At 45.8% G+C, this 26498-nt stretch overlaps 1 protein-coding gene across 1 annotated transcript in view; it reads left to right on the top strand.

The window, feature by feature from the left end:
- Window positions 1-26498, top strand: part of LOC134346952 (polyunsaturated fatty acid 5-lipoxygenase-like) — a 59528-nt gene that overhangs the window by 11076 nt on the left and 21954 nt on the right. The window contains exons 3-10 of the mRNA XM_063048845.1: window positions 4714-4795; window positions 8127-8249; window positions 9874-9980; window positions 12878-13047; window positions 13874-14017; window positions 17396-17599; window positions 21430-21516; window positions 22137-22306. Coding sequence (XP_062904915.1) covers window positions 4714-4795; window positions 8127-8249; window positions 9874-9980; window positions 12878-13047; window positions 13874-14017; window positions 17396-17599; window positions 21430-21516; window positions 22137-22306 — 1087 coding nt within the window. The remainder of the gene's footprint in view (window positions 1-4713; window positions 4796-8126; window positions 8250-9873; window positions 9981-12877; window positions 13048-13873; window positions 14018-17395; window positions 17600-21429; window positions 21517-22136; window positions 22307-26498) is intronic.

Below are 26498 nucleotides of genomic sequence, written 5' to 3'. Positions count from 1 at the left end.
GTAAATTTTGGAGCAGTTGTTGGTCCCTTTTGTCAATGTTTAGTTTAGCGAGAATTTGAAATAATTTTTCATGTTACACTTTGTTGAATGCTTTAGTGAAATCAATAAAACATAAAAAGACATCATTTTGATATTCAATTGCCCTTTCTGAAAACATTCGTAGTATGAAGATTGCATTCCTAGTTCCTCTATCCTCAATAAACCCATATTGCAGTTTAGAAGTTTCTGGTTTAACTTGTTTTTAATTCGATTCAGAACAATTCTCAACAAAATCTTTATAATGTGACTCATAAGACTGATTGTTCTATAATTTTCGCAGTCAGTAGTTCCAGGAATTTTTGGCAGAGTTATAAATACTGATTTCAAGAGATTGTCAGGCAATACACCAGGCTCATATATGCCATTAAACAGTTCAAAAAGAATATCTATGCCCAGATCTTCTAGGGCTTGTATCATTTCCACTGAAATTTCATCAGGTCCAGTGGCTTTGCCATGTTTCATGCTTTTCAATGCTTTAGTTATTTCTTCTTTGGTAATAGGTGGGCCAGAATTAGGGTGTTTAATATCTGGGGGTTCCCCTCTTTCATCCTCAAACAGCTGCTCTATATACTGAATCCACCTCTCACATACTTTACCTGGATTTGTTAGTATGGATCCGTCTGCTGATTTTATGCATCCTGTTGAGGAGGTTTTCTTAATTCCAGTAATTTCCTTAATTTTCTTAATTTTCTTGTGCTTTTCTTTGCCGTTGTTAATATGGCCTTTTACTTCATTCAGCCATTCTTCCTTTGCAATATTGCACAATTGTCTGGTCTGTCTGTCTGTCTAGCTCTCTGTATTGCACTTCATCATTCTTCATTAACCTTCTTTGTTCCATCAGATCTAGAATATCTTGCGTTACCCACCCCTTGTTGGTGTGTTGGATTTCTTGTACTGGGATTATCTCCTCTGCTGATTGCTGTATAGCATATTTAAATCTGTCCCAAATAGGCGTTGTTATGTTTTTGTTGAGATGTTCTTGTACAGCCGTTTTGAATTGTTGCTTAAGTATGCTATCTTTTTTAAGTTCTCCCAACATATACTTCTTTCTCTTTTTTCCACGTTTCAGTTTCTTTAATTTTGCTTTATTGGTAGCTATTACAGTATGGTGACCTGAATCACAGTCTGCTCCTGGGTAGGCTTTAGAATTTGTGACATTATTTCTAAAGCATTCATTGATGGTAGTGAAATCTATTTGATTCCTTGTTCTATCTCCAGGGCTAATCCAAGCACACAATCTACGTGGATGGTTTTTATACCAAGTATTGGTGATCACTTGGTTGTGTCTGACACACCAATCAGTAAACCTTTCTCCATTTTCATTTCTCTCCCCTAATCCAAAAGGTCCTATGATGTTATCAACCCTTTCCTGTCCGACTTTGGAGTTAAAATCTCCCATCTCTCCTGAGATTTACATTGCTCATAAGCACTGTCGAGGTCTTCATAAAACTTGTTGATATCTTCTTCATCTGCATCATTTGTTGGCGCATAGGCTTGGATTATGCTAATGTTAAAAGGGTTACCCCTTAATTTAATTAAAAGCAGCCGGTGGGATATCGCCCAATATCCCATAAGACATTTTGATACTTGTCTGTTTAAAATAATTCCAACTCCATACATATGCTGTTGACCTCCAGAATACATTAACAGAGAACTATTCTTAGAGAATTTGCCACTGTCGGTCCATCTAATTTCTGACAGGCCTAAGATATCAACTTCCAACCTTTTCATTTCATTTAATGTGTTGTCCCAACTTTCCTTTCTGGTAAAGTATGTGGATGTTTCATGTTGCTACCCTTAGCCTTTCCCTATTGCTTACAGTCTCTGGATGACGGTCTGGTGTCACCTGTAGCACATGACTACCCCTACCGAGCGAGGTGTTGTTCTGTTGATTAGAGTCAACCCCATTTTCGCTGTTGTCTGGTTTCCTTCTTTTGTTTCTTTCCATGATTGACTAGGCAGAAATTTCAACAGTGGTTTGCCGTATATATGTATACATTGAATTAAATAGGCAGTGCATAATAAGTGCAATAAAGAAAAAAACTACTGATGTCATGTTCATGGGCTCAATGTCCATTCAGAAATCGGACGGCAGAGGGGAAGAAGCTGTTCCTGAATTGTTGAGTGTGAGCCTTCAGGCTCCTGTACCTCCTCCCTGATGGTAGCAATGAGAAGAGGGCATGTTCTGGGTGAGGGGGGTCCTTGATAATGGATGATGCCCTTTTGAGGCACCACCTTTTGAAGATGCCCTCAGTGCTGGGGAGTCTAGTGTCCATGATGGAGCTAGTTGAGTTTACAACATCCTGCAGCTTTTTATGATCCTGTGCAGTAGCCAATCCCAGCCCCCCCCCATGCCAGACGGTGATGCAGTCAGTTCAAATGCTCTCCATGATGCATCTTTAGAAATTTGCCAGCATTATTGGTGTTATTCCAAGTCTTCTCAAAGCACTGATGAAATATACAGTAGCTGCCGATGTGCCTTCTTTGTAATTTCATCGATATGTGCGCCCAGGATAGATCCTCAGAGATGTTGACACCCAGGAATTTGAAACTATGTTGTCTGCTTCACGGAGGCAGCGAGAAGTGTAGACAGAGTCACGAGGGGACATTGGCTTCCAGGATACGCTAAGAGCTTGTGTGTTGAAATTCAGCGTCCGTCCCTCTGATGGCGAGCGACATTGACCAATCGCATTATTAGACGAACACACATGATCAGAGTGAGTATCCAACCACACCCAAGGGCAGGTTCAGCCTGAACTTCCATGAACAAACTGTTCCTCGGATTCTGTGCCTAGCCCCTTCCCACATTTTGATTGTTTAATCTGTATCACACTTTGAGGGATTAGTGTTCCATCTGAGATATCCATTATAGTACGTACAAAGCATTCCACCTGATCCCAGTTCATTCCTCATTCCTGGGATATCTGTTATCCTCTATTTAAAGCGTCATATTGAAAGGATCAAAGATTCAGGTTAAAGATTCAGCTTGGCTTCCTGAAAGGAAAATCCTGCCTGATGAACCTACTGCAATTTTTTGAGGCAGTTACAAGCAGAGTAGCTAAAGGAGATGTAGTAGACGTGGTGTACTTGGATTTTCAGATGGCCTTTGACAAGGTGCCGCACATGAGGCTGCTTAGCAAGATAAGAGCCCATGGAATTACAGGGAAGTTACTAGCATGGGTGGAGCATTGGCTGATCGGCAGAAAACAGAAAGTGGGAATAAAGAGATCCTATTCTGACTGGCTGCCGGTTACTAGTGGAGTTCCACAGGGGTCGGTTTTGGGACCGTTGCTTTTTACGATGTATGTCAATGATTTGGACTATGGTATTAATGGATTTGTGGCTAAATTTGCCGAAGATACAAAGACAGGTGGAGGGGCGGGTAGTATTGAGGAAACAGAGAGCCTGCAGGGAGATTTAGATAGTTTAGGGGAATGGGCAAAGAAGTGGAAAATAAAATACAATGTTGGAAAGTGTATGTTCATGCACTTTGGTGGAAGGAATAAATGGGAAGACTAGTTAGATAGGGAGAGAATTCAAAATGCAGAGATTCAAAGGGACTTGGGAGTCCTTGTGCAAGATACCCTAAAGGTTACCCTGCAGGTTGAGTCACCAATATTGGGGTGTAATGGACAATGACAAAGACTATCAACGCTTGCAGCAGAATCTGGACCAGCTGGAAAAATGGACTGAAAAATGGCAGATGGAATTTAATGCAGATAAGTGTGAGGTGTTGCACTTCAGGAGGACCAGCCAGGGTAGGTATTACACAGTGAACGGTAGAGCACTGAGGGATACTGTGGAACAGAGAGATCTGGGAATACAGATCCATAGTTCCTTGAGATTGGCATCCCATGTAGAAAGCTTTTTACTTTCATAAAATAAAGTATTAAGTACTGGAGATGGGATGTTATGTTGAAATTGTACACAAGTTGTTGAGGCCTAATTTGGAGTATTGTGTGTAGTTTTGGTCACCTACAGGAAAGATTAAATAAGGTTGAAAGAGTTTAGAGAAAATTTACAAGGGTGTTGCCGGGACTGGAGGACCTGAGTTAAAAGGAAAGATTGAATACATGAGGACTTTATTCTCTAGAACGTTGAAGATTGAGAGGAAATTTGATAGAGGTATACAAAATAATGAGGGGTACAGATGGGGTAAATTCAAGCAGGCTTTTTCCACTGAGGTTGGGTGGGACTGCAACTAGAGGTTATGGGTTAAGGGTGAAAGGTGAAATGTTTGAGGAGAACATGAGGGAAAACTTCTTCACTCAGAGGGTGGTGAGAGTGTGGAACGAGCTGCCACAGCCAGTGGTGGATGTGAGCTCAATTTCAACATTTAAGAGAAATTTGGATAGGTACATGGATGGCAGGGGTATGGAGAGTTATGGCCTGGGTGCAGGTCGATGGGACTAGGCAGATTAATGGTTCAGTATGGATTAGATGGGCCAAAGGGCCTGTTTCTGTGCTGTAGTGTTCTATGACTCTCTAAGTTGTATAGAAGATTCTCTCTAATCGTAGTTCGTCCCTCACTCGTAGGGTATCTGCTGTCCTCTATACAAAGTGTCTAATCCGATCCCATTCCGATATTCCCGCAGATTCCCTTGTTCTATGTACAAACCATCCCAACTCCTGAGCCACTTGAGCCCCCTCTAATTCCATGACTTTTCCCCACAGCTAAGAAGTTCTGTGACGACAAGTTGGCCATCTTTCACGACCATCGCCAGGAGGAACTGCGGGAGAGGCAGCGTCTGTACAGGTAATTCCATAACATCGGGTGGTCAGGATGGCCGAGATTCCTGATCTGGGGCTAGTGATGGGGATGGGGTCCGTTTAGGTGAGTCGCCAAGTCTGGGCTTGGGGGTTGGTTGGGATGGATCTGGGGACCTCAGTGATTGGGACAGTTGGAGTTGGGAGCCATTAGGTTGGGGAGTCTGAGGGCTGGGGACTGGGCGAGAAGGGCTGAGTTTTGTGGCACCAAAGAGCCCAAGGAGCAACAGATACAAAATGCTGGAGGAACTCAGCAGGTCAGGCAGCTTCAAGAAAGTGGAATAAATAGTCAACAGTTTGGGCTGAGATCCTTCAACAGGACTGGAGAGGAAGGGTGACTCTCGGCCAAAAAACCCCAATGCAATCAAAGATTCAAAGTCCATTTATTATCAAAATATGTATGCAGTATACAACCCTGAGATTTGTCTTCCCGCAGGCAGCCATGAAACAAAGAAAACCATGGAAGCTGTTGAAAGAAGAACATCAAACCCACACCCCAACATGCAAAACAAATCACTCAAGTTGCAAAAACAATGCTAACGAAAAGCACAGAATATAAAACACAAAATCGAAAGGGTCTAGGCATATTCAGGTCACTTCAATCTAGTACTGTGTTGTTTGTTATCTGCAGGCTTCCCCAGTCAAAATTGCACAAAATAGCATGAAAAATAAAGAGCAACAGGAAACAAGGAACACATCATAACGTGAACGACAGAGCCCAATGCACAAACTGTGTCGATGAAACCTCGCCCGAGACCCAGAACTCCAGCAGCATCGAGCAAGAGGGACAGAGACCATTTGAACGTAAAGACCTTTCTCCAGGAGCCGCGATGAGGAGAGAGAGAGAGAGAGACAGCGTCACATGCAGACACCTTCCTCTGGCAGTAGTGAGCAAGAGGCTGACAGATGACACTGAGTACTCGCTCACCCTCTGCTCTCACGTCGATGATTTCGGTCTTCCTCGGCACTTTAATCGAGGTGACTGGCGTGAAACGGAGTCAATCGCGGGCTTGCACCCCGTCTCCAGGCTCCTTGGCCTCGGGGCCGCATGCTTCACTTGTAACTTCACTGAACAACCTTGGAGGTAGTGAAGCGCCAGACCGCTCAATCGGCCCGGAAACACTCCACCAACAATGTAGATTGTAGTAGCAGAACCAGTTCAAAAGAAGTGAAAGCAGTAGTTTTGTGAACCGTCGGGAGGACATTACCCTTGACCATGTTGTTCACTGGTGCACCTTCTTCCGGAATGATCATGGCTGATGGGGAAACAATTGGAGGTTGTCCTAGGAGGGCCTATCATTAGACAGCTGTATCCAATGTGGTTTTTCTTCATGGGAAACGATGACATATGGTGGGCATTGGGAGCAGAATTGGTGTCAGGGTGAAGCTGAGAAACGAGAATGTCAGAATCACGATCAGATACTTTATCACTGAGGTGCACTCACTTTATCAGCTACACCCGTGCATCTGCTCATTAATACAAACATCCAATCAGCCAATCACGTGGCAGCAACTCAATGCATAAAAGCATGCAGACATGGTCAAGAGGTTCAGTTGTTGTTCAGACCAAACATCAGAATGGAGACAGAATGTGATCCAATTTACTTTTACTGTGGAATTGTTAGTTTGAGCGTCTCAGAAACTGCCCACCCCCTGGGATTTTCACACACAACAGTCTCTAGAGTTTAAAGAGAATGATAAGATAAACAAAAAACTTCTAGTAAGCGGCAGTTCTGTGGGTGAAAACACTTTGTTAATGAGAGAGGTCAGAGGAGAATGGCCAGGCTGGTTCAAGCTGACAGGAAGTTGACAGTAACTCGGGTAACGACGTGTTACAACAGTGGTGTGCAGAAAAGCATGTCTGAATATATACACGCACACTCACATGAGCATACACTCAGTGGTCACTTTTTAGGTACAGGAGATATCTAACAAAGTGGTCACTAAGTCTATATCATGGAATTACATCCTTCCTGTAATGGGGTGACCAGAACTCAATACAATACTCCAGGTGCGTCCTAACTGGAGTCTTAAAAAGGTGTAACATAACTTCACTTTGGGCTAAGACCTCCTTCCATCCTAAAGAAGGACCTTGGCCCAAAGCATTGACATTCGGAATCAGAATCAGGTTTAATATCACCAGCAAATGTCATGAAATCTGGTGACTTTGTGGCAGCAGTACGATACAATACATAATGATAGAGAAAAAACTGTGAATTACAGTAAATATATATATTGAATAGTTAAATTAGTTATGCAAAAATAGAAATTTTAAAAAATAGTGTGGCAGTGTTCGTGGGTTCAGTGTCCATTCAGAAATCGGATGGCAGAGGGTAAGAAGCTGTGTCTGAATCGTTGGGTGTGAGCCTTCAGGCTTCTGTACCTCCTTCCTGATGGTAGCAATGAGAACAGGGCACAACCTGGGTGGTGGGGGTCCTTAATGCCGCCTGATTGAGCCATCACTCCTTGAAGATGTCCTGAATGAGGATGATGGAGTTAGTTTCCATGGATGCTGCCTGACCTGGCAAGATCCTCCAGCATTTTGTGTGTGTAACATAATTTATTGACTCTATATCTCATCCATTAAACGCTAGCATGCCAGATACCTTCTTTACAAACCTACAACTTGTGTGGTCAACTATAACAACAACTGGACTTGAACCCCAAATCTCTTACTCCCTACCCTTTGGTTGGAAACCGAAGATTCCCTATGGCTGAAAGTTGTGTAGTCCAATGTTCACCCTCCTGCCCCAACTACAAGAGGGATGTTGAAGGCTTTGGAGAGGGTGCAGAAGAGGTTTACCAGGATGCTGCCTGGTTTTGAGGGCATCTGATGTCATGAGAAGATGGATAATCTTGGGTTGTTTTCTCTGGAGCGGCAGCAGCTGGGGTGGGGGGGTTGGGAGATCTGATAGAGGTTTACAAGATTCTGAGAGGCATAGACAGGGTGGACTGAGAGTATCTGTTTCCTTGGGCTTTGAAGGTGAGAGGGGGTAGGTTCAAGGGGGACGTGAGGGATAGGTTTTTTACTCAGAGAGTGGCGGAGGCCTGGAATGGTGGTAGAGGCAAATACATTAGACATTTTTAGAGATGCTTGGATAGGCACATGGATGTGAGGAAGATGGAGGGATATGGACATGGTGTAGGTAGGAGGGATTAGTGTTTGGGTGTTTTTGATTTGCTTTTTAGCTAGTTCAGCACAACATTGTGGGCCGAATAGCCTGTTCCTGTGCTGCACTCTTCTATGTTCTTTATAACTGGGAGGTTGTTGCCAACCAATGTTGACTGGTGAGATAACATTGTTTCTGCCTCTGTTGCAGGTGGAGAGCTCCAGCTCCCAATCTACCGAGGTGCATTGACTTCGAGACAGTGGACGACCTCCCAATGGACCTGAAGTTTAACGATGAACGACAGCGGGATTTCCAGTACTCATTTCTACTGGCGTAGGTGTCCCACAGGCAACGCTAGGCAGGACGCTGTTCCACTGTGGTCAATTTACACGCAGTGGTCACTTTATTAGATACCTCCAGCACCTGATAAAGTGGACAGAGAGTGTAGTTCGTGGTCTTCTGCTGGTGTCGCCCATCTATAGAGAAAAACAAAAAAAAATCCAGTGAGTGGCAGTTCTGTGGGCAAAAACACTTTGTCAGTGAGAGAGGTCAGAGGAAAATGGTCAGACCGGTTCAGGCTGACAGGAAGGAGACAGTAACTGAAAAAAGACACATGGTGCAACAGTGTGTGCGGAGGAACATCCCTGAACACACAACAGGTCGAACTTTGAAGTGGATGGGCTACAGCAGCAGAAGACCATGAACATACTCTCAGTGACCACTTCAATAGTTACGGTACAGGCGGTACTTATGATATACTACCTCGAGATTCATTCCCTTGCTGGCATTCCCAAGAAAATATATTGGGACATAAGCATACTTTGATAATAAATTGACGTTTATTTTGACTTTGGTTCTGTGGTGAATTTTGAAGAGGTAGGTTCATTGACAATGCATCATATACATCGGTGGTGCCATGGTAGTGTAGTGGTTAGTGCTAGGCTAATTACAGCTTGGGGCAGTCTGGAGATTGGAGTTCGATTCCGGCACCGTACTGTAAGGAATCTCTGTGTAGGGTTTCTCCCGTTTCCTCTCACGGTCCAGAGATGTACCAGGTACTAGGTTAATTGGTCACAGCACAGAAACAGGCCCTTCAGCCCATCTGGTTTGTGCCGAAACCATTTCAACTGCCCGCTCTCATCGACCTGCAGCAGGACCATAGCCCTCCATACCCCTACCATCCACATACCTAACCAAACTTCTCTTCAATGGTGAAATTGAACTCACAGGCACCACTTGTGCTGGCAGCTCGTTCCACACTCTCACCACCCTCTGACTGAAGAAGTTTCCCCTCATGTTCCCCTTAAACTTTTCATCTTTCACCCTTAACCTATGACCTCTAGCTGCAGTCCTACCCAACCTCAGTGGAAAAAGCCTTCTTGCATTTACTCTATCTATACCCCCCATAATTTTGAGTACCTCTATCAAATCTCCTCTCAATCTTCTATGTTCCAAGGGATAAAGTCCTAACCTAGTCAATCTTTCCATATAACTCAGGTTCTCCAGACCTGGCAACATCCTTGTAAATTTTCTCTGTCCTCTTTCAATCTTACTTGCATCTTTCCTGGTGATTGTAAATGAGATTAGGGTTAAATTGGAGTTGTCGGGGTTGCTGGGGCTGTGTGGCTTGGAGGGTCAGAAGGGGCTGCTCTGTGCTTTATCGCTAAATAAATAATTAAAATTGACAAGGTAGCTGAGGGGGAGATCACTCCCCTGGCTGGGAAACCCAGAACCAAGGCCTACAGCTTCAGAAAAGGGAACAGTGATTTAGAACAAAGAGAGGATGGCAGGTCCTTGTAGATCTGGTTCTAACTCTTGGGTAGGAACCAATATTCATCGTGGGAAAGTAATTTGCCCAAGACTCCAAGCAGCATTCTTTACTGGCTCTTTTGTGGGAGAGCCAAAGAGACCTGAGGCTCAGTTAACCTTTTGCTGACGCCTGTGTTTTTTCCCTTAGCATGAAGAACCTGCGCCTGAAGCGTTTTGTGAATATGTTCAGACAGTCCTGGAGCTGCTTGGAGGATTTTGATAATATTTTCTGGAGCGTAGATAGTCCTATTGCAGGTAAGGTGGAGAGAGAGAGAGAGAGAGAGCGATCCATCAACCACCTATTTACACCGATCCCCTTTCACTCTCTTCTCATTCCCCTCTGCTCCTCCCCCGTTCTGCCCCTGGCCCATTCACGAGTGGGGCAATTTACACTGGGGCGATAATGCACAGGTCGATGTGGGAGGGAACTGGAGTACCCGGGTAGGAGTGGGGTGGGGGGCTTCACATGAAGCATGGGGCAAACTCCACACACGCACCTGCAGGTGGTCTGGATCAAACCCAGTCTTCTGGAGCTTTGAGGCAGCCACCTCACTGTCAATTGGAAAAGGGACATCCAAGGTCATTGTGGTGAAGAAGATATCAAACTGGACGTACCGATGAAATTTTTCCATCAACACATTTGGGATCTATGCAGCAGTGATATCCTTTGGGAATGCTGGGCCTGAGGTGTTGGTATTGGGATTGGTGTTGCCATATGGTTCCTTAAAGTTGGTGTAGTCTAGGGAGGTAGTAGGGATAAGCTCCCACTAACTACTAAATGTCCCTCAAACAGCCGCTGATGACCAGGTCCAGCTCCTGGCCTTCACGCGTGGCTTAGCGACTAAGTCCAGTGGAGCCGTTTCTACTGATAAAGGCAAGTCACTGGAGCCTTAAAACCAATTCCTTCAGGCAGATGGGGCTTGTTAGCTGTGGTTGGCAGCCATCTTGGAGAAGGAATCTGATCTCAAACCTCTGCTGCCTTGTGGCTTCACTCACTCATGGGGAGGACTTCTGGAACACACCCCAAGGGAAAAATCCAGAGCTGGAGTCCCTAAGGCAGTCCCACAGTGAGCGCAACGCTGACTGGCAACTCCTGCAATGTCGCTGGTGCCAAACTGTATCGGTCTCTGCCATTCGTTTGGGCTCCTCAGAGGGGGTGTCTGCTGCTCAGCCTTCATATCGTACTGCCTCGGCTGTGTATCATGTAGACAGCTGAATGCAACGTCCATGGCCAACGCTGATCTACGGAGGGCCTCAGGATTGTGACAGAGTGAAAAGCTTTACAATCATACTGTTCACACGGATCAGCTCATTACACAGTGCACTGAGGGGGAATGAAGTGTACCAGCAGCAGAGAAGGTGCAGGGCAGGTAAACAACGAGGTGCAGAATGGTAGGTTGTTGGACAAAACCCAGCAGTCAGTAAGATCCCACAGGCAGCCGAGGCACACTGGCCTACCTCAATGCTGAGGACCGCGAGATGGACACAGGGGAGCACTCCCTGGCACACAGTGTGGCATTGGCGGAAGGAGACGGGTGTGGCAGGGCCTTGGATTCCGGAATATCCTTCAGTGCTGAAGGAAATCCAGCTCCAGGACCCTGGCCTGCGAGTTCAGGGCACTGACCAGGCACAGGAGCTGCCAAGGCCCAGGTAGACAGAGCATTTTCCAGATGGAACTCAGTGCTTTCAGATAGAACATAGAAAGGTACACCCCAGGAATGGGCCTTTCGGCCTGCAATGTTGTGCCGAACCAGCTAAAGGACAGATGTCCACCTCTCCCGGAAGTTCCGGGAGTCTCCCGCATATTAATAGTGGCTCCCTGATGCCCGCAAATTATATAAAATGTCCCGGAAATCAATTTTTTTGAGAGAGAAAGCGAGCGAGCGCGAGAGTGACCACGAGAGCGAGCGAGCACGCGCGATAGAGAGAGAGAGCGAGAGTGGGAGTGCCAACGAGAGCGAGCGCGAGAGAGAGCACAACAGCGAGAGAACGCGCGTGCACGAGAGAGAGAGCGAGCGCAAGAGGGACCACGACAGCGAGAGAGAGAGAGAGAGAGAGAGAACGAGAGAGAACGAGAACGCCATGGCAGAGTGTTCCAAAAAAAGAAAATATAAAACGTACGTCACCCCAGACCACACTAAAGTGTACCCCTGCCTAATAGGGGTCAAAAATAATGACAGTGTTGCAACAGTTTGCAACAGTGACTTTTCTATTGCCCATGGTGGGTTAAGACTGTAAGAGACATGTTAGGGTGAGTTTAACAGGTGCCATTCGATCATTAGCATAGCTAACGTTATTCAAACTAGCTGGCTAGCTGCTAAGGAGCTACTCTATTGCAGACGTCCCATCTCTCCCGGAAGTTCTGGGAGTCTCCCGCAAATTGATGGTGCTACCTCCCTGAAATGAGTTTTTGAAGGGTGGGATGTCTCAAAGAGTAAATCAAAAAGCACCATGAAAACAAATTTCTCCTATGTACACAATGTCCATATCCCTCCATCTTCCTCACATCAATGTGCCTATCCAAACGTCTCTTAAAAGCATCTACTGCATTTGCCTCTACTCCCATACCAGGCCCTCCAAGAGGACCCCAACCTTGTTGTAGGGTTTGGAGGCTTGAGTGCCTCAACGGCCTGGAGAGCGATGTTGGCTGGGGTCAGGACTTTATGCTTCGGCTGTTGGTAGGGTCACCCATGACAAGTAGGTCAAAGGGTAGAGGCCAGACTGGGAGTGGTCCACTAGTTCCCTAGGTTTGGGTGTTCAAGTCAGGGCTAACAACCCTGACCGGTCAAACAAAATTGTTATGGAAAAAGCAATGAAGAATCCTTCTACATCTGAGTGTGACGGTATTCCTGAGTCTCCACCCGTGACAGTAGTGAAAACTGAGAGGAAGCCCTGGACACCACCAGAGATGGAGGAGCTTCAACGCTGCCCTAAATGCCAGCGGCGTAATGGGCAAAAGAAGACGACCACTGTATCAGGCATCCACCACTCTCTGAGTTAAAAAAACCTACCACTTACATCCCCTTTGAACCTACCCCTCTCACCTTCAGTACATGCTCTCTGGTATTAGACATTTCTGCACTTGGAAAAAGATGGCTCCCTGTTTACTCGCCAGAACCTTTGACTTTATCTGGTGTACTTTTCTCCGGCAGTACATGTTAAGGACCACTGGAAGGAGGACTGGTTTTTTGGGTACCAGTTCCTGAATGGCTGCAACCCAGTGATGATTCGGAAGTGCAGTAAGATCCCAGACAATTTCCCTGTGACGGACGCCATGGTGCAGTACTCCCTGGGCAGCTCCACGCTCCAACAGGAGGTTAAGGTAATTCATAGGTACAGTTTTGAAATGACAGGCAGGTAGGCAGAGGGGCTAGGGATGCTCCGTTGGTAAAAAGTGAAATTAAATCCTTAGAAAGAGGTGACATTGGATAGGAAGACAGAAAATCGTTGTGGGTCGAGCTAAGAAACTGCAAGGGTAAAAAGACCCTGATGGGAGTTATACACACCTCCAAACAGTAACAAAGATGAAGGCTACAAATTACAGTGGGGGATAGAATATGCTTGTCATAAGGGGAATGTTACAATCGTCATGGGGGATTTCAATATGCAGGTAGATTGGGAAAATCAGAGGATAGTGGATTTGTGGAACGAGCTGCCAGATGAAGTGACTGAGGAAGGTTTAATAACAATTTAAAAGACACGTGGACAGGCACATGGATAGGAAAACATTTAAGAGTTTTATGGTCCACGCATAACCAGTTTAGCTGGGCTCCTTGGTCAACATGGACCCAGTACTCTCCTTGATCAACGCGGACCAGACGGTCTCCTTGGTCAACGTGGACCAGATGGTCTCTTTGGTTAACGTGGACCAGATGGTCTCCTTCGTCAACGTGGACCAGATGGTCTCCTTCGTCAACGTGGACCAGATGGTCTCCTTGGTCAATATGGACTTGATGAGCTTCTTGGTCAATGTGGATGGATGGGCTGAAGAGCTTACTTTCATGATATATGGCTGTATGAATGGCAGGCCAAGAATGAAGGGGATGAATTGTCCCCATCTCTCATGTAGGGGAGAGGAAAGAGGTTTGGTGTTACCTGAGTGTGTTACTGGCCAAGGTCTGAACCAATCCTGTTGTTACCCTGCACAGGATGGCAAGGTCTTCATCGTTGACTGGAAGATGCTGGATGGCCTTGATGCTAACATCATCAATGGGGAACAGCAGTGCCTGGCAGCACCTATCTGTCTCCTTCACCTGGACCGAAAGAACCGCATGATGCCCCTCGCTATTCAGGTGAGAGACCTGTAACCTCCCCTCCCTGACTCAGCAACCTCCTGCAAGCTCCTGAGAGTGCTCGTCTACAACACCGAACATAGAACAGTAGAGCACAGGAACAGACCCCTCAGCCAAGCTAATTAAACTGGAAAGACTTACCCCTGTAATCAGCCCAAGTGCTACATCTAACCACACACCTCCTCCCTCACCTCCATTCAGAGCCCCGAACAGTCCCTCCAGCTGAGGCAATACTTTACCTGCAAATCTGCTGGGGTTGTCTATTGTGTCTGGTGATCCCGATGCAGCCTCCTCTACGTTGGCGAAACCCATCATAAATTGGGGGACCGCTTCGTCGAGCACCTTTGCTCCATCTGCCAAAAGCGGAACTTCCCGTTGGCCAAACATTTTGATTCTGATTCCCATTCCCATTCTGACACATCAGGTTATGACCTCCTCTTGTGCCAAGATGATGCCACCCTCAGGGTGGAGGAGCACCACCTTATGTTCTGTCTGGGTAGCCTCCAACCTGATGGCATGAACATCAATTTCTTCTTTTGGTAAAATCATTTTCTCTTTCCCCTCCTCTCTTCTGTTCCTCACTCTGGCTCCTTTCCTCTTCTCATCCGCCTATCATTTTCCCCTGGATTCCCTCCTCCTCCCCTTTCTCCTACGGTCCACTCTCCTCTCCTATCAGATTCCTTCCACTCCAGCCCTTGACCTTTCCCACCCACCTGTCTTCCCTATCACCTTCTGACTATACTCCTTCTCCTCCCTGACCCTTTTATACTGGTGCCTTCTCCCTTCCTTTTCACTCCTGATGAAGGATCTCGGCCCAAAATATCGACTGCTTACTCATTTCTGTAGATGCTGCCTGACTTACTGAGTTCCTCCAGCATTTTGTTTGTGTTGCTTTGGATTTCCAGCGTCTGCAGATTTTCTCGTGTAACTAAATTAATCCATTCTGTCTACATCATTTTAATATTCCTCCGTTCTCAGCCCATTCTTTTAGGAGCCTCTTAAAAGCTTCCATTGTATTTGCCTCCACCACCAACCCAGGCTGCATTTTCTGTGTAAAAATCCTTGCCTCGCACATCTCCTGTGAAGCTACTCCCTCTTACCTCAAATGCAGATCTCCCCTCAGCTTCTTCCTCTCCAGAGCAAACAACCCAAGTTTGCCCAGCCTCTGCCGAGAGCTCGTACCCTCTAATCCAGCCAGCATCCTGGTAAACCCCCCCTTTTTTTAACAAGACTACAGAAGTTAATTTACACAAAAATACACAAAATACAAACATCAAGTAATTACAAGACAGTGAACAAATTCAAGTTAAAGTATAATTATTACTGTCCATAAATCAGTCATTTCCCTTGGGGGGCTCACCGTTCCTGGAAATCCCCCACCTTTCCCCTGGTGACTGCATGCTCCCTCTCCAAGGACACTCGTGTATGGACGTACCTCCGGAAGAGGGGCAGGCAGTCATGCCTGACTGTCCACTGCTGCCTGGACCCATGAATGGCCATCTTGGCCAGGAGCAAGCCCACCAGTAGACCCTCCAAGCAACCCGCACCCCTCCCCCAACCCCCGTCCTGGATGACAATAAATTAGGAGTGAGGGGCTGACGTGTAACCAAAACCTGACGGGCAGCCCCTTTCAGCTATTCAAATAGGGACCTCAACCTCTCACACTCCATATAAACGTGGTACACTGACTCCTCCCGGTCACAGAATGGACAGGTGGACGGGGTCAGTGAACTGACTTTAAAACCTGTTGCACGGCACTGCCCTTCCACCCTGTCCCCAGTGTTCAGGGGAAAGACCCCTGGTTAACCCCTTCTGCTTTTGACACCCCTCCCAGGGAAGAAAAAAACTATGTCCTTTCACCCTGTCTATGCCCCTCCTGATCTTAAACATCTCAGGTTACTTCTCAGTCTCCTACACTCCAGGGAATAATGTCCCAGTCCACACAACCTCCCGGTGTAACTCGGGGCCCCGAGTACAGGCAACACCTTGGTAAAACTTTCCTGCACTCTTCCAAATAACATGCAGAGAATGGAGAGATATGGACCATGTGCGGGCTGATGAGGTTAGTTTAATTAGAAGACTTTAATTTCATTTAATACAACATAGAGCATAGAGCAGAAGAGTGCAATACAGGGGCATTGGCCCACAATGTTGTACCAACCAAGATCAGCCTGGTGCTTCCCTCCTGCATGGCCCTCCATTTTTCTACCATCCATGTGCCTATCTAGGAGTCTCTTAAATGTCCCTAATGTATCTGCCCCTACCACCATATGTATTTTTACATATAACCTGTTATTAATTACTTAAGCAAACGAGAATACTTAATCAAACTATATATATAAAACATCACTCAAACGTTATTGAAATATTAAATAGCTCTCCCTGACAAAGAGCCTGTCCTGAGCAGTTCTAAATTCCATGTGGGAATCCAGCCAGAAGTTGGTGCAGTTGGAATAACTTGGGGAATTCTGAGTTTGGGACAATTAAAATTGACGCTAAGTTTTACACAGAGAAGCTTAATTCTCTTAAGTTAAGTGCCAATTTTGTTTGTTTTTTGTAAAGAATTCTCCTGTGAATTACTTTAGGAAGTTTTCTTGCATGGCAGGTGATTGCATCAAAAAACCTTGGCAGTGCCTCTACTTCCTGAGGAGCTTGTGGAGATTCGGCAACACATCTAAAACTTTAGCAAACTTTTACAGATGTGTAGTGGAGAGTACATTGACTGGCTACATCAGTGCCTGGTACTGAAACACCAATGCCCTTGAATGAAAAATCCTACAAAAAATAGTGGATATGGCCCAGTCCATCACGGGTAAAGGCCTCCCCAATATCAGGTACACCTACATGATGTGTTGCCGTAGGAAAGTAACATCCATCATCAGGGAGCCCCACCACCCAGGGACATGTCTGCTTCTCGCTGCTGCCATCGGGAAGGAGGTACAAGAGCCTCAGGACTCACACCACCAGGTTCAGGGACAGTTAGTACCCCTCAACCATCAGGCTCTTGAACTAAAGGGGATAACTTCACTCAATATCACTTGCCCCATCACTGAAATGGCCCCACAACCAATGGACTCATTTTCAGGGACCCTTCATCTCAGGTTCATGATATTTATTGCTTATTTATTTATTTATTTATTTACTTATTATTATTTCTTCTTTTGTATTTTTTCAGTTTGTGTCTTTTGCACTCTGGTTGAGTGTCCAAGTTGGTGCGGGCTTTCATTTATTCTGTTATGGATTTATTGATTACCCCCACAAGGAGGTGAATCTCTGGGTTGTATATGGTGACATATATGTACTTTGATAATAAATTTATTTGGAACTTTGTTGTTGCTTGGACGGTGAAGCAACAGTGGTCTTCCTTGTTGCCTACAGTTGAAGCAGACACCAGGAGTGGACAATCCCATCTTCCTGCCCTCGGACACTGAGCTGGACTGGCTGCTGGCCAAGATGTGGGTGAGGACTGCGGACTTCCAATACAGCAATCTAATCTCTCACCTCCTGAACACCCACCTTCTTGCCGAGACTTTCTGTGTGGCCACAATCAGGCAGCTGCCATCTGTGCATCCGATATACAAGGTACTGGAGTCCAACTGGTGCATGCCAGCCTAGATATATGGGAACCGGTCTTTCAGACCAACGTCACAATCAGAATCAGCTTTAATATCACTTACATATGTTGTGAAATCTGATTTGCGCCTGCAATATATAAAACACTACAACTTACAATAATATATCTATAATTGTATCATTTTGTTGTATTATTGTTTAATTTAATTTAATTACGTATGTACAGTACTATGTAAAAGCCTCAGACATATATACATATATATAGAGCTCGGGTGACTAAGACTTTTGCATAGTACTGTAGTAATTTTATGCATTGCACTGTACTGCAGCTGCAAAAAAATTCAAATTTCATGACTTCTGTGAATGATGATAAACCTGAATCAGACATGGGTCTCTATTTTGGACGGAGATTGGGAGGGGGGGCAGGGAAAGAGGAACCATGGTTGGGAAAGGTGTAAGAGTGAGGGGAGGGAGCGGTAAGCACAGGAGAGACATTCTATAAAGATCATTAAACCAGTTGTTGGAATCAGATGACCTTGCCTTATGCTTCAGGGCTGGGAGGGTCTGCACCCATGCACTGCCCCAGCATTCCTTCTCTGCCGCCCGTCCCGCACCCCTCCTGCGGTGCTCCACCCTCCTCGTTCCCAACATCCTTTGCTCTCGCCAGATTTACAGACTCACTCTTCGCTCCATGTTGACAAATACAGGACTATGGAAAAGTCTTAGGCACCCTAGCTACTGTATATACATTTGCACAGTACTGTAGATCTATAAAATTAAATTAACCAATTTGTGCAAAAAGGGCACAAAATTAGTGTTCACAGTTGATTAATTGTCCATTGAAAAATTTAATGGTGGAGGGGAAGAAGTCCAAGCCTTTCATATCCATATACCTGTCCAATTGCCTTTAAACATCAATGGTTGGTGAGATGGAGATATGTCTCGCTCCAAAGGAGGTGTAAGGTGCTTCTTCCCTCTGCTAGCCTATAGGTCACCCTTGGGCAAGGTGTAGCACCTGCTTAGCGCCCCCCCCCCATCCCACCCTGATCAGGGTGATGTGAATCCATGGGAGCAGGTGGTGGATGGTCGTATGAGCAGCTGGTGCATATCACAAATCCTGGTTATGTGACCACTGACACCAGGCAGACAATCTCTGAAGAATATTGGTAATGGCTGGGGTCACCCATCTTGTAAAGACACTGCCCAGAAGAAGGCAATGGCAAGTCACTTGTGTAGAAAAAATTGCAGAGAACAGTCATGGTCATGGAAAGACCATGATCGTCCACGTCATACTACACGGCACAGAATGATGATGAAGAACCAGACCACTATGCAACCAGACAGGATACTTCCAACAGTACATCTGTATTTGTTTGATAGAGTGTTTGGTGACAAGCCGAACTTTCTTAACCTTGTAAGGAAATAAAGATGCTGTTGTACTGTGATTGCATCTATATGCTTGGCCTGGGACAGGTCACCCAGTTTGTGAACTCCCAGGAATTTAAAGCTGTTGACTCACTCCTCAATGATTTTGCACAGTGTAGGCTGGTGTATGTTTGTCCTCCTTCCCCTTCCTGAAGTTAACAATCAACTCTTTAGTTTTACTGACGCTGAGCGAGACGTTGTTGTTGTGTCTACCAGATAAACTGTCTGCTCCTGTATGCTGACTCATCCCCACCTGTGACTCCGACAACTGTGGTGTCATCAGCAAACTTGTTTGTGACTTTGGAGTTGTGCTTAGCCACCCAACTAGAACCAGAAGCAGGTTTAATATCACTGGCGTATGTCATGAAATCTGTTAACTTTGCGGCATATATAAAACATAAGTAGTGCAAAAATAGAAATAAAAAAGTAATGAGTTAGTGTTCATGGGTTCAATATCCATTCAGAAATCGGATGGCAGAGGGGAAGCAGCTGTTCCTGAATCACTGAGTGTGTGCCTTCTGGCTCATGTACCTCCTTCCTGATAGTAGCAATGAGAAGAGGGCATGTCCTGGGTGCTGGGAGTCCTTTAATAATGGACACAGCCTTTTTGAGGTACCGCTCCCTGAAGATGTCCTGGATAGTACAGAGGCTAGTGGCCATGATGGAGCTGACTGAGTTTACAACTTTCTGCAGCTTATTCCACCCCCTCCCCTTTTACTAGATGGTACGTGCACGTGTTTAGAGCAGGACATTAGCACTTGACCTAGACGCAGGGGTTCCCGACCTGAGGGTCCAGGGACCCCTCGGTGAATGGTAGGGGTCCACAGCATAAAAAAGGTTGGGAACTCCTGACCTAGATGTACAATACACCTGGATGGTCAGCCAGGAGGAGATGTTGTTACCAGTCCTTGGTGGCTGAGGTCTGCCGATGAGGATACAGTGCAGAGGGCCTTCTCCTTCTCCTTCCCTTTGTCCTTTTTCCTTGTCTGATCAGTGTTCCATTGCTGTCTCTGATTAACTGGGCTCTGAAAACTTGTTTCTCAACCATACTTTATTTACTTGTGGACAAGGAGAACAGCTTGGCCCCGTCACCACATTGTTCTAAAGCCTGAACACATAACTTCATAAGGCATAGGAGCAGAATTAGACTCTTCAGCCCATCGAGTCTGCTCTGCCATTCAAACATGGCAGATTTATTATCCCTCTCAATCTTATTCTCCTGCCATAAAGGAACGTCATTTTAATACAGAATAGACTGGTTGGATACTAACGCTGACCAACTGGTACTTATGTATGTTCAAAATCCTTATTTGCGTGAACAATCACCAAGGTACAGGAGCCTCAGGACTCACAGCACTAGGCTCAGGAACAGTTTTTACCACTCAACTATCAGGCTTTTAAACCAAAGGGGATAACTTCTCTCAACTTCACTTGCCCCTTCATTGAAATATTCCCACAACCTATGGACTCATTTTCAAGGATTTTTCATCTCGTGTTCTAAATATTTATTGCTTATTTACTAATTGTTATTTATTTATTTTTGTATTTGTAGTTTGTTGTCTTTTGCACACTGGTTGTTTGTCCTGTTGGGTGTGGTCTTTCATTAGTCCTTGGATTTACTGAGTATGCCCACAAGAAAACAAACCTTAGGTTTGTATATGGTGACATGTATGTACTTTGATAATAAATTTACTTTGAACTTTGACAATACACATATTAATAGCCAACAGAATCTCATGTTCCTTCAAGAGGACCACAACCTTGGCGTTGGGTTTGGAGGCTTGCGTGCCTCAGTGACCCAGAGAGCGATGTTGGTTGGAGCCAGGACATTGTGCTTTGGGTCAAAGGGTAGAGGCCAGTCTAAAAGCGGTCCACCGGTCTTCCAGGTTCGGGGGTTCAGCTGAGAGCTAACAACCCAGACTGGTAAAACAAATCTGTTACGGAAACAGCAATGAAGAATCCTTCTACATCAGAGTGCGACGGTATTCCTGAGTCTCCAACTGGGACTTGTGTGACTGACAGTGGTGAAAACTGGGTGGAGGCTGCTGATATCATGCAGGAAGCCCTGAACGCCACCAGAAATGGACAACTTCATTGTTGCTCTAAATGCCAGTGGCATAATGGACAGTAAGTAGGTAAAGAATCGCCGCATTAAAGGCGAATCATACTTCAAAATTAGTGAAGTAACTGACCAATAGTTGCCCCTCATCGAATCCTTCATTTGCACTTTTGTCTCAGTATGCAAGAAGGCTCTGGTCCACTGCTGTGCAAAGGGAAGCGATGCCCTTCAAAGACCATGCCTGCCTGGATTGCCTGCACTCTGTCTGGAAACTGTCCTTGCCTGGACATCATTATCTTAACCCTTGCCCTGTTGCAACTCCCACCAATGTGACTGGTGTGTTCTCGTCTTTCAGCTCCTACTCCCGCACACCAAGTACACGATGCACGTCAACACACAGGCCAGGCAGGACCTGATCGGTGAAGGAGGGATCATGAGCAAGGTGAGCCTGCCACACAATCCTTATCCATGCTCTGTACTCCTTATCCTACCCTCCCCACCCCACAGTTCTCTGTGCAATGATCTGATCTGTATGAGCAGTATGCGAGAGACAATAATAATCCAATAGGAATACCAAATTAGTATATAGGTTTATTATTGTCACATATGACCATAGACTATAAAATATAGGAAAGCATTAGGCCATTCAGCCCATTGAATCTCTGCTCCGACTTTCAATCCTGGCTGATTTTTTTCAATCCCATTCTCCCGTCCCAATTAAGAACCTATCAGCCTCTGCCTTAAATATACCCAATGACTTGGCCTCCACAGCCCTCCATGGTAATAAATTCCACAGGTTCACCACCATCTGGCTGAAGGAATCACTCCTTGTCCTGGGGGGGGGGGGGTGTTGTGGAGTTAAGGATGGGTCCGGTGTTCGTGATGTTGAGATCATGAAGAGTGTAGTTGGGCTGAGACAGTTGGCCCGAGGCCAGTGGTGGAGTTGGCTCTTTGGGTTTTCTCTGTATTGGGTTGGAGGGACCTCTGCTCACCTCCAACCCCAAATGGGCGCACCCCAGAGACTTTCACTGCCCCCTTTCTGCTCTCTAATTTTCTCTGAAGTTGCTCGCCATCGGAACCAAGGGACGCCTCTTGCTGTCTCAGCGGGAGTTCTTGGCCATAACCTACCAGTCGCTGTGTCTCCCGGACGCCCTGGAGCTCCGTGGTGTGGCCGACCTAGAGGGTTACTACTACAAGGACGACGGACTGAGGATATGGTCAGCCATACTGAGGTGAGTGAGGGGCTCAGGCTTGTGCGCAGCTCTGATCTCCTATGTACAGGAAAGATATCAATAAGCCTGAAAGAGTGTAGAGAACATTTACAACTATGTTGCTGGGACTTGAGACCCTGAGTTACAGGGATAGGTTGAATAGCTTAGGAATTTATACCCTGGAGCAGTTGAGAGGAGATCTTACAGAGGCATACAAAATTAAATTGGGTATAGAAAAGGTGAATCCAAGCGGGCTTTTCTCCTCTCAGGTGGGGTGAGAGTTGAACGAGAGGTCATGGGTTAAGCATTAAGGGTGAAAATTGATATGTTTAAAGTGAACATAAGCGGGAACTTTTTAACTAAGAGGGTTAACTAAGAGTTAACTTTTTAACTCGTTAACTAAGAGTGTGGAACAAGCTGCCACCGGACATGGTGGATGTGGGTTTGCTGTGAACTTTTAAGAGAAGGTTGGATAAGTACGTGGATTGGGAGGCATATGGAGGGCCATGGTCTGAGTGCAGGTCGATGGAACAGGGCAGAATAACATTTTGGCTCAGACTAGATGGGCCTGTTTCTGTGCTGTCGTACTCTATAACACTAGGAGACAGTCCATCGCAGAGAATGGGATACTAGAGGAATTTGATAAATGTCAGAAGAATGCCAGGTGATTCAGTTGCCTCTCAAGACATATGGGTTAGGCTGAGTAAGCCAGCTGTAGAATTAAGAGTTCGATTCCCACTGCTGTCTGCAAGGAGTTTGTACGTTCCTCCTGTGACCATGTGGGTTTCCTGCAGGTGCTCTGGTTTCCTCCCACATTACAAGACGTACAGGTTAACGATAATAACTTCTGGGCATGATATGTTGGCGTTGAAAGTGTGGCATTATTTGCTGGCTGCCTCCAGCACATATTTGGACTACATTGGTCATGCAAGTGTCTGTGTTTTGATGCATAAGTGATAAGTAAATCTCATTTTCCTTTCTTTCTTAAATTATGAGTGGCATCGATAGGGTGGAAATTTGGAACACCAGAGGGCATAGCTTGAAGGTGAGAGGGCTCAGGATTCAAAGTACATTTATTATCAAAGTATGTACTATGCGGTATACAACCCTGAGATTCACCTTCCCACAGACAGTCATGAAACAAAGAAAATCATGAAACCCGCTCAAAGAAAAATATCAAACACCCTCTACCCTCAGGCACAAAAAAAATCATGCAAAAGAAACGGGCAAAATGCAGGATATAAAACACATAATCAAAAAGCATATTTCAGTTCAGCTTACCATTCAGTATCCTTGGGCTACCCCAATCCAAAATCGCCCAAACTAGCAGCAAAAAAAGAGAGACCAGAAAAAACTTATCCCTTGGAAGACGCGAAGGGGAAATTGACATTGGGTGATAAGGAAATGGCTGAGGCATTGAAGGACTATTTTGTGTCGGTCTCCATGGTGGAGGACACGTCTAATATGCCAAAGGAGGATGTTAGGGAGGAAATGGGAGATGAGGACCTTGATAAAATCACTGTCACTAATGAGATAGTGATGAGCAAACTAGAGGGCCAGAAGGTAGATAAGTCCCCTGGTCCTGATGGGATGCATCCCAGAGTGCTGAAGGAATTGGCGAAGGTTATAGTAGACGCGTTGGTAATCATTTATCAAAACTCTCTAGACTCTGGGCAGGTCCTGGCAGATTGGAAGACAGCAAATGTCACGCCACTTTTTAAAAAAGGATGTAGGCAAAAGATGGGCAATTATAGGCCAGTTAGCTTAACATCTGTAGTCGGGAAAATGCTTGAAGTTGTCATTAAGGAAGAAATAACGAAACATTTAGAAAGGAGTGGTTCCATTAGACAGACGCAGCAGGAATTCAGAAAGGGCAGGTCCTGTTTGACAAATTTTCTTTGAGGACATAATGAGTGCAGTGGATAGAGGGGAACAGGTGGATGTCGTATACTTGGACTTCCAGAAGGTGTTCGATAAGGTACCGCACAAGAGACTTATAAATAAGATATGGATGCATGGAGTCGGAGGAAGTGTATTGGCATGGATAGTGGATTGGTTAACCGATAGAAGGCAGAGAGTTGGTATAAATGGGTGTTTCTCCAGTTGGCAGTCTGTGGTGAGTGGGGTGCCGCAGGGGTCAGTTCTGGGCCCGCAGCTGTTTACCATTTACATTGATGATTTGGAAGAGGGGACTGAGTGTAGCACAGCAAAATTTGCTGATGACACTAAACTGAGTGGAAAAGCAAATTGTACAGAGGATGTGGACAGTCTGCAGAGGGATATAGATGGGTTAAGTGAGTGGGCCAAGGTCTGGCAGATGGAATACAACGTTGGTAAATGCGAGATCATCCACTTTGGAAGGAGTAATAGAAGAGCAGATTATTATTTAAATGCTGAAAGATTGCATCATGCTGTTGTGCAGAGGGACTTGGGAGTGCTTGTGCATGAATCACAAAAAGTTGGCTTGCAGGTACAACAGGTTATTAAGAAGGCAAACAGGATTTTGGCCTTCATTGCTAGAGGGATTGAATTCAAGAGCAGGGAGGTCATACTGCAACTATACAGGGTACTGGTGAGGCCGCACCTGGAGTACTGTGTGCAGTTCTGGTCTCCATACTTGAGGAAGGATATACTGGCTTTGGAGGCAGTGCAGAGGAGGTTCACCAGGTTGATTCCAGGGATGAAGGGGTTAACCTATGAGGAGAGATTGAGTTGCCTGGGACTATACTCTCTGGAGTTCAGAAGAATGAGAGGGGATCTTATAGAAACATACAGAACTTTGAAAAGGATAGATAAGATAGTAGGAAAATTGTTTCCATTGGTAGGTTGAGACTAGAACTAGGGGACATTGCCTCAAGATTCAGGGGAGAAGATTTAGGATGGAGATGATGAGAAACTGTTTTTTTCAGAGACTGGTGAATCTGTGGAATTCTTTGCCCAGGGAAGCAGTTGAGGCTTCCTCACTAAATATATTTATGAAACAGTTAGACAGGCTTTTACATAGTGAGGGAATTAAGGGTTATGTGGAAAAGGCTGATGGAGCTGAGTTTACAGACAGATCAGCTATGATCTTATTGAATGGCGGGGCAGGCTCGATGGGCCAGGTGGCCTGCTCCTGCTCCTATTTCTTATGTTCTTATGTAACTAGAACACATTATAACAGTGAATTAGAGTCCACAATCGACGAATCGAGGGAGGAGGGAGAGGGGAAGAGAGAGGGAGAAGGGGTGGGAGAGAGGGACCATTCAAACACAAGAACCCTCCCTCAGGGGCAGCGAGCAATAAGGAGAAAGAGACTGTCATATGCAGACATTCTCCCCCGAGGGCAGCGAGGGAGAGGCTGGATTGTAGCACCGAACATTCACTTGCCCGCCTCGATGATTTCAATTTTAAAGGAGTTGTGTGGGGCAGGTGTTTTATACAGATGGTAATTGGTGCATGCAATGTACTACCAGGTGTGGGGGTGGAAGCAGATTTGAAAGTAGAGTGCATGAGGATTTTAGAAAGTGGCTATATTTCTTTAAAAGTTTGACAGGATTTGGTACGTCTCCAAAAACACATCCAAATTTCTACAGATGTACTGTAGAGAGCATTCTGACTGGTTACATCACCATCTGGTATGGGGGGAGGGGGCTACTGCGCAGGAGAAGTTTAAAAGAAAACGGTTGTTTCTTCAGCGGTTTGATCGAGGCACGACTGCGCAAGCACATGGATGTCAGCCAGTTAGAACAGCGAGAAGAGTTTAAAAGGAGACGGCTTTACCGAGCGGGCACTCAAGTAGAGAGAGACAGAGTAGGAGGGCTTTGGCTCAGCGGGGTTTCGGCGATAACGGGTCGAGACAAGGTAGGTTGCCTGTTAGAATACAGACAGGAAGTACGTGTGTGAAGCCGGTTTTCTGTGCTCGGTGTCCGAGGTGGGAAGCCTTGGAGAGTCCCAGCCTCCCGGACGGCCACATCTGTGCCAAGTGCGTCGAGCTGCAGCTCCTTAGGGACCGTGTTAGGGAACTGGAGATGCAGCTCGATGACCTTCGTCTGGTCAGGGAGAGTGAGGAGGTGATAGAGAGGAGCTATAGGCAGATAGTCACACCGGGGCCTCGGGAGACAGATAAGTGGGTAACAGTCAGGAGAGGGAAGGGCAAGAAGCAGGTACTAGAGAGTACCCCAGTGGCTGTCCTCCTTAACAATAAGTACTCCTGCTTGAGTACTGTTGGGGG

The sequence above is a fragment of the Mobula hypostoma genome, chromosome 5 (assembly GCF_963921235.1).
Source record: "Mobula hypostoma chromosome 5, sMobHyp1.1, whole genome shotgun sequence".
Classification (NCBI taxonomy): Eukaryota; Metazoa; Chordata; class Chondrichthyes; order Myliobatiformes; family Myliobatidae; genus Mobula; species Mobula hypostoma.
The sequence above is the reverse complement of the archived record's forward strand: the minus strand, read 5'-3'. Positions and strand labels throughout refer to the sequence as shown.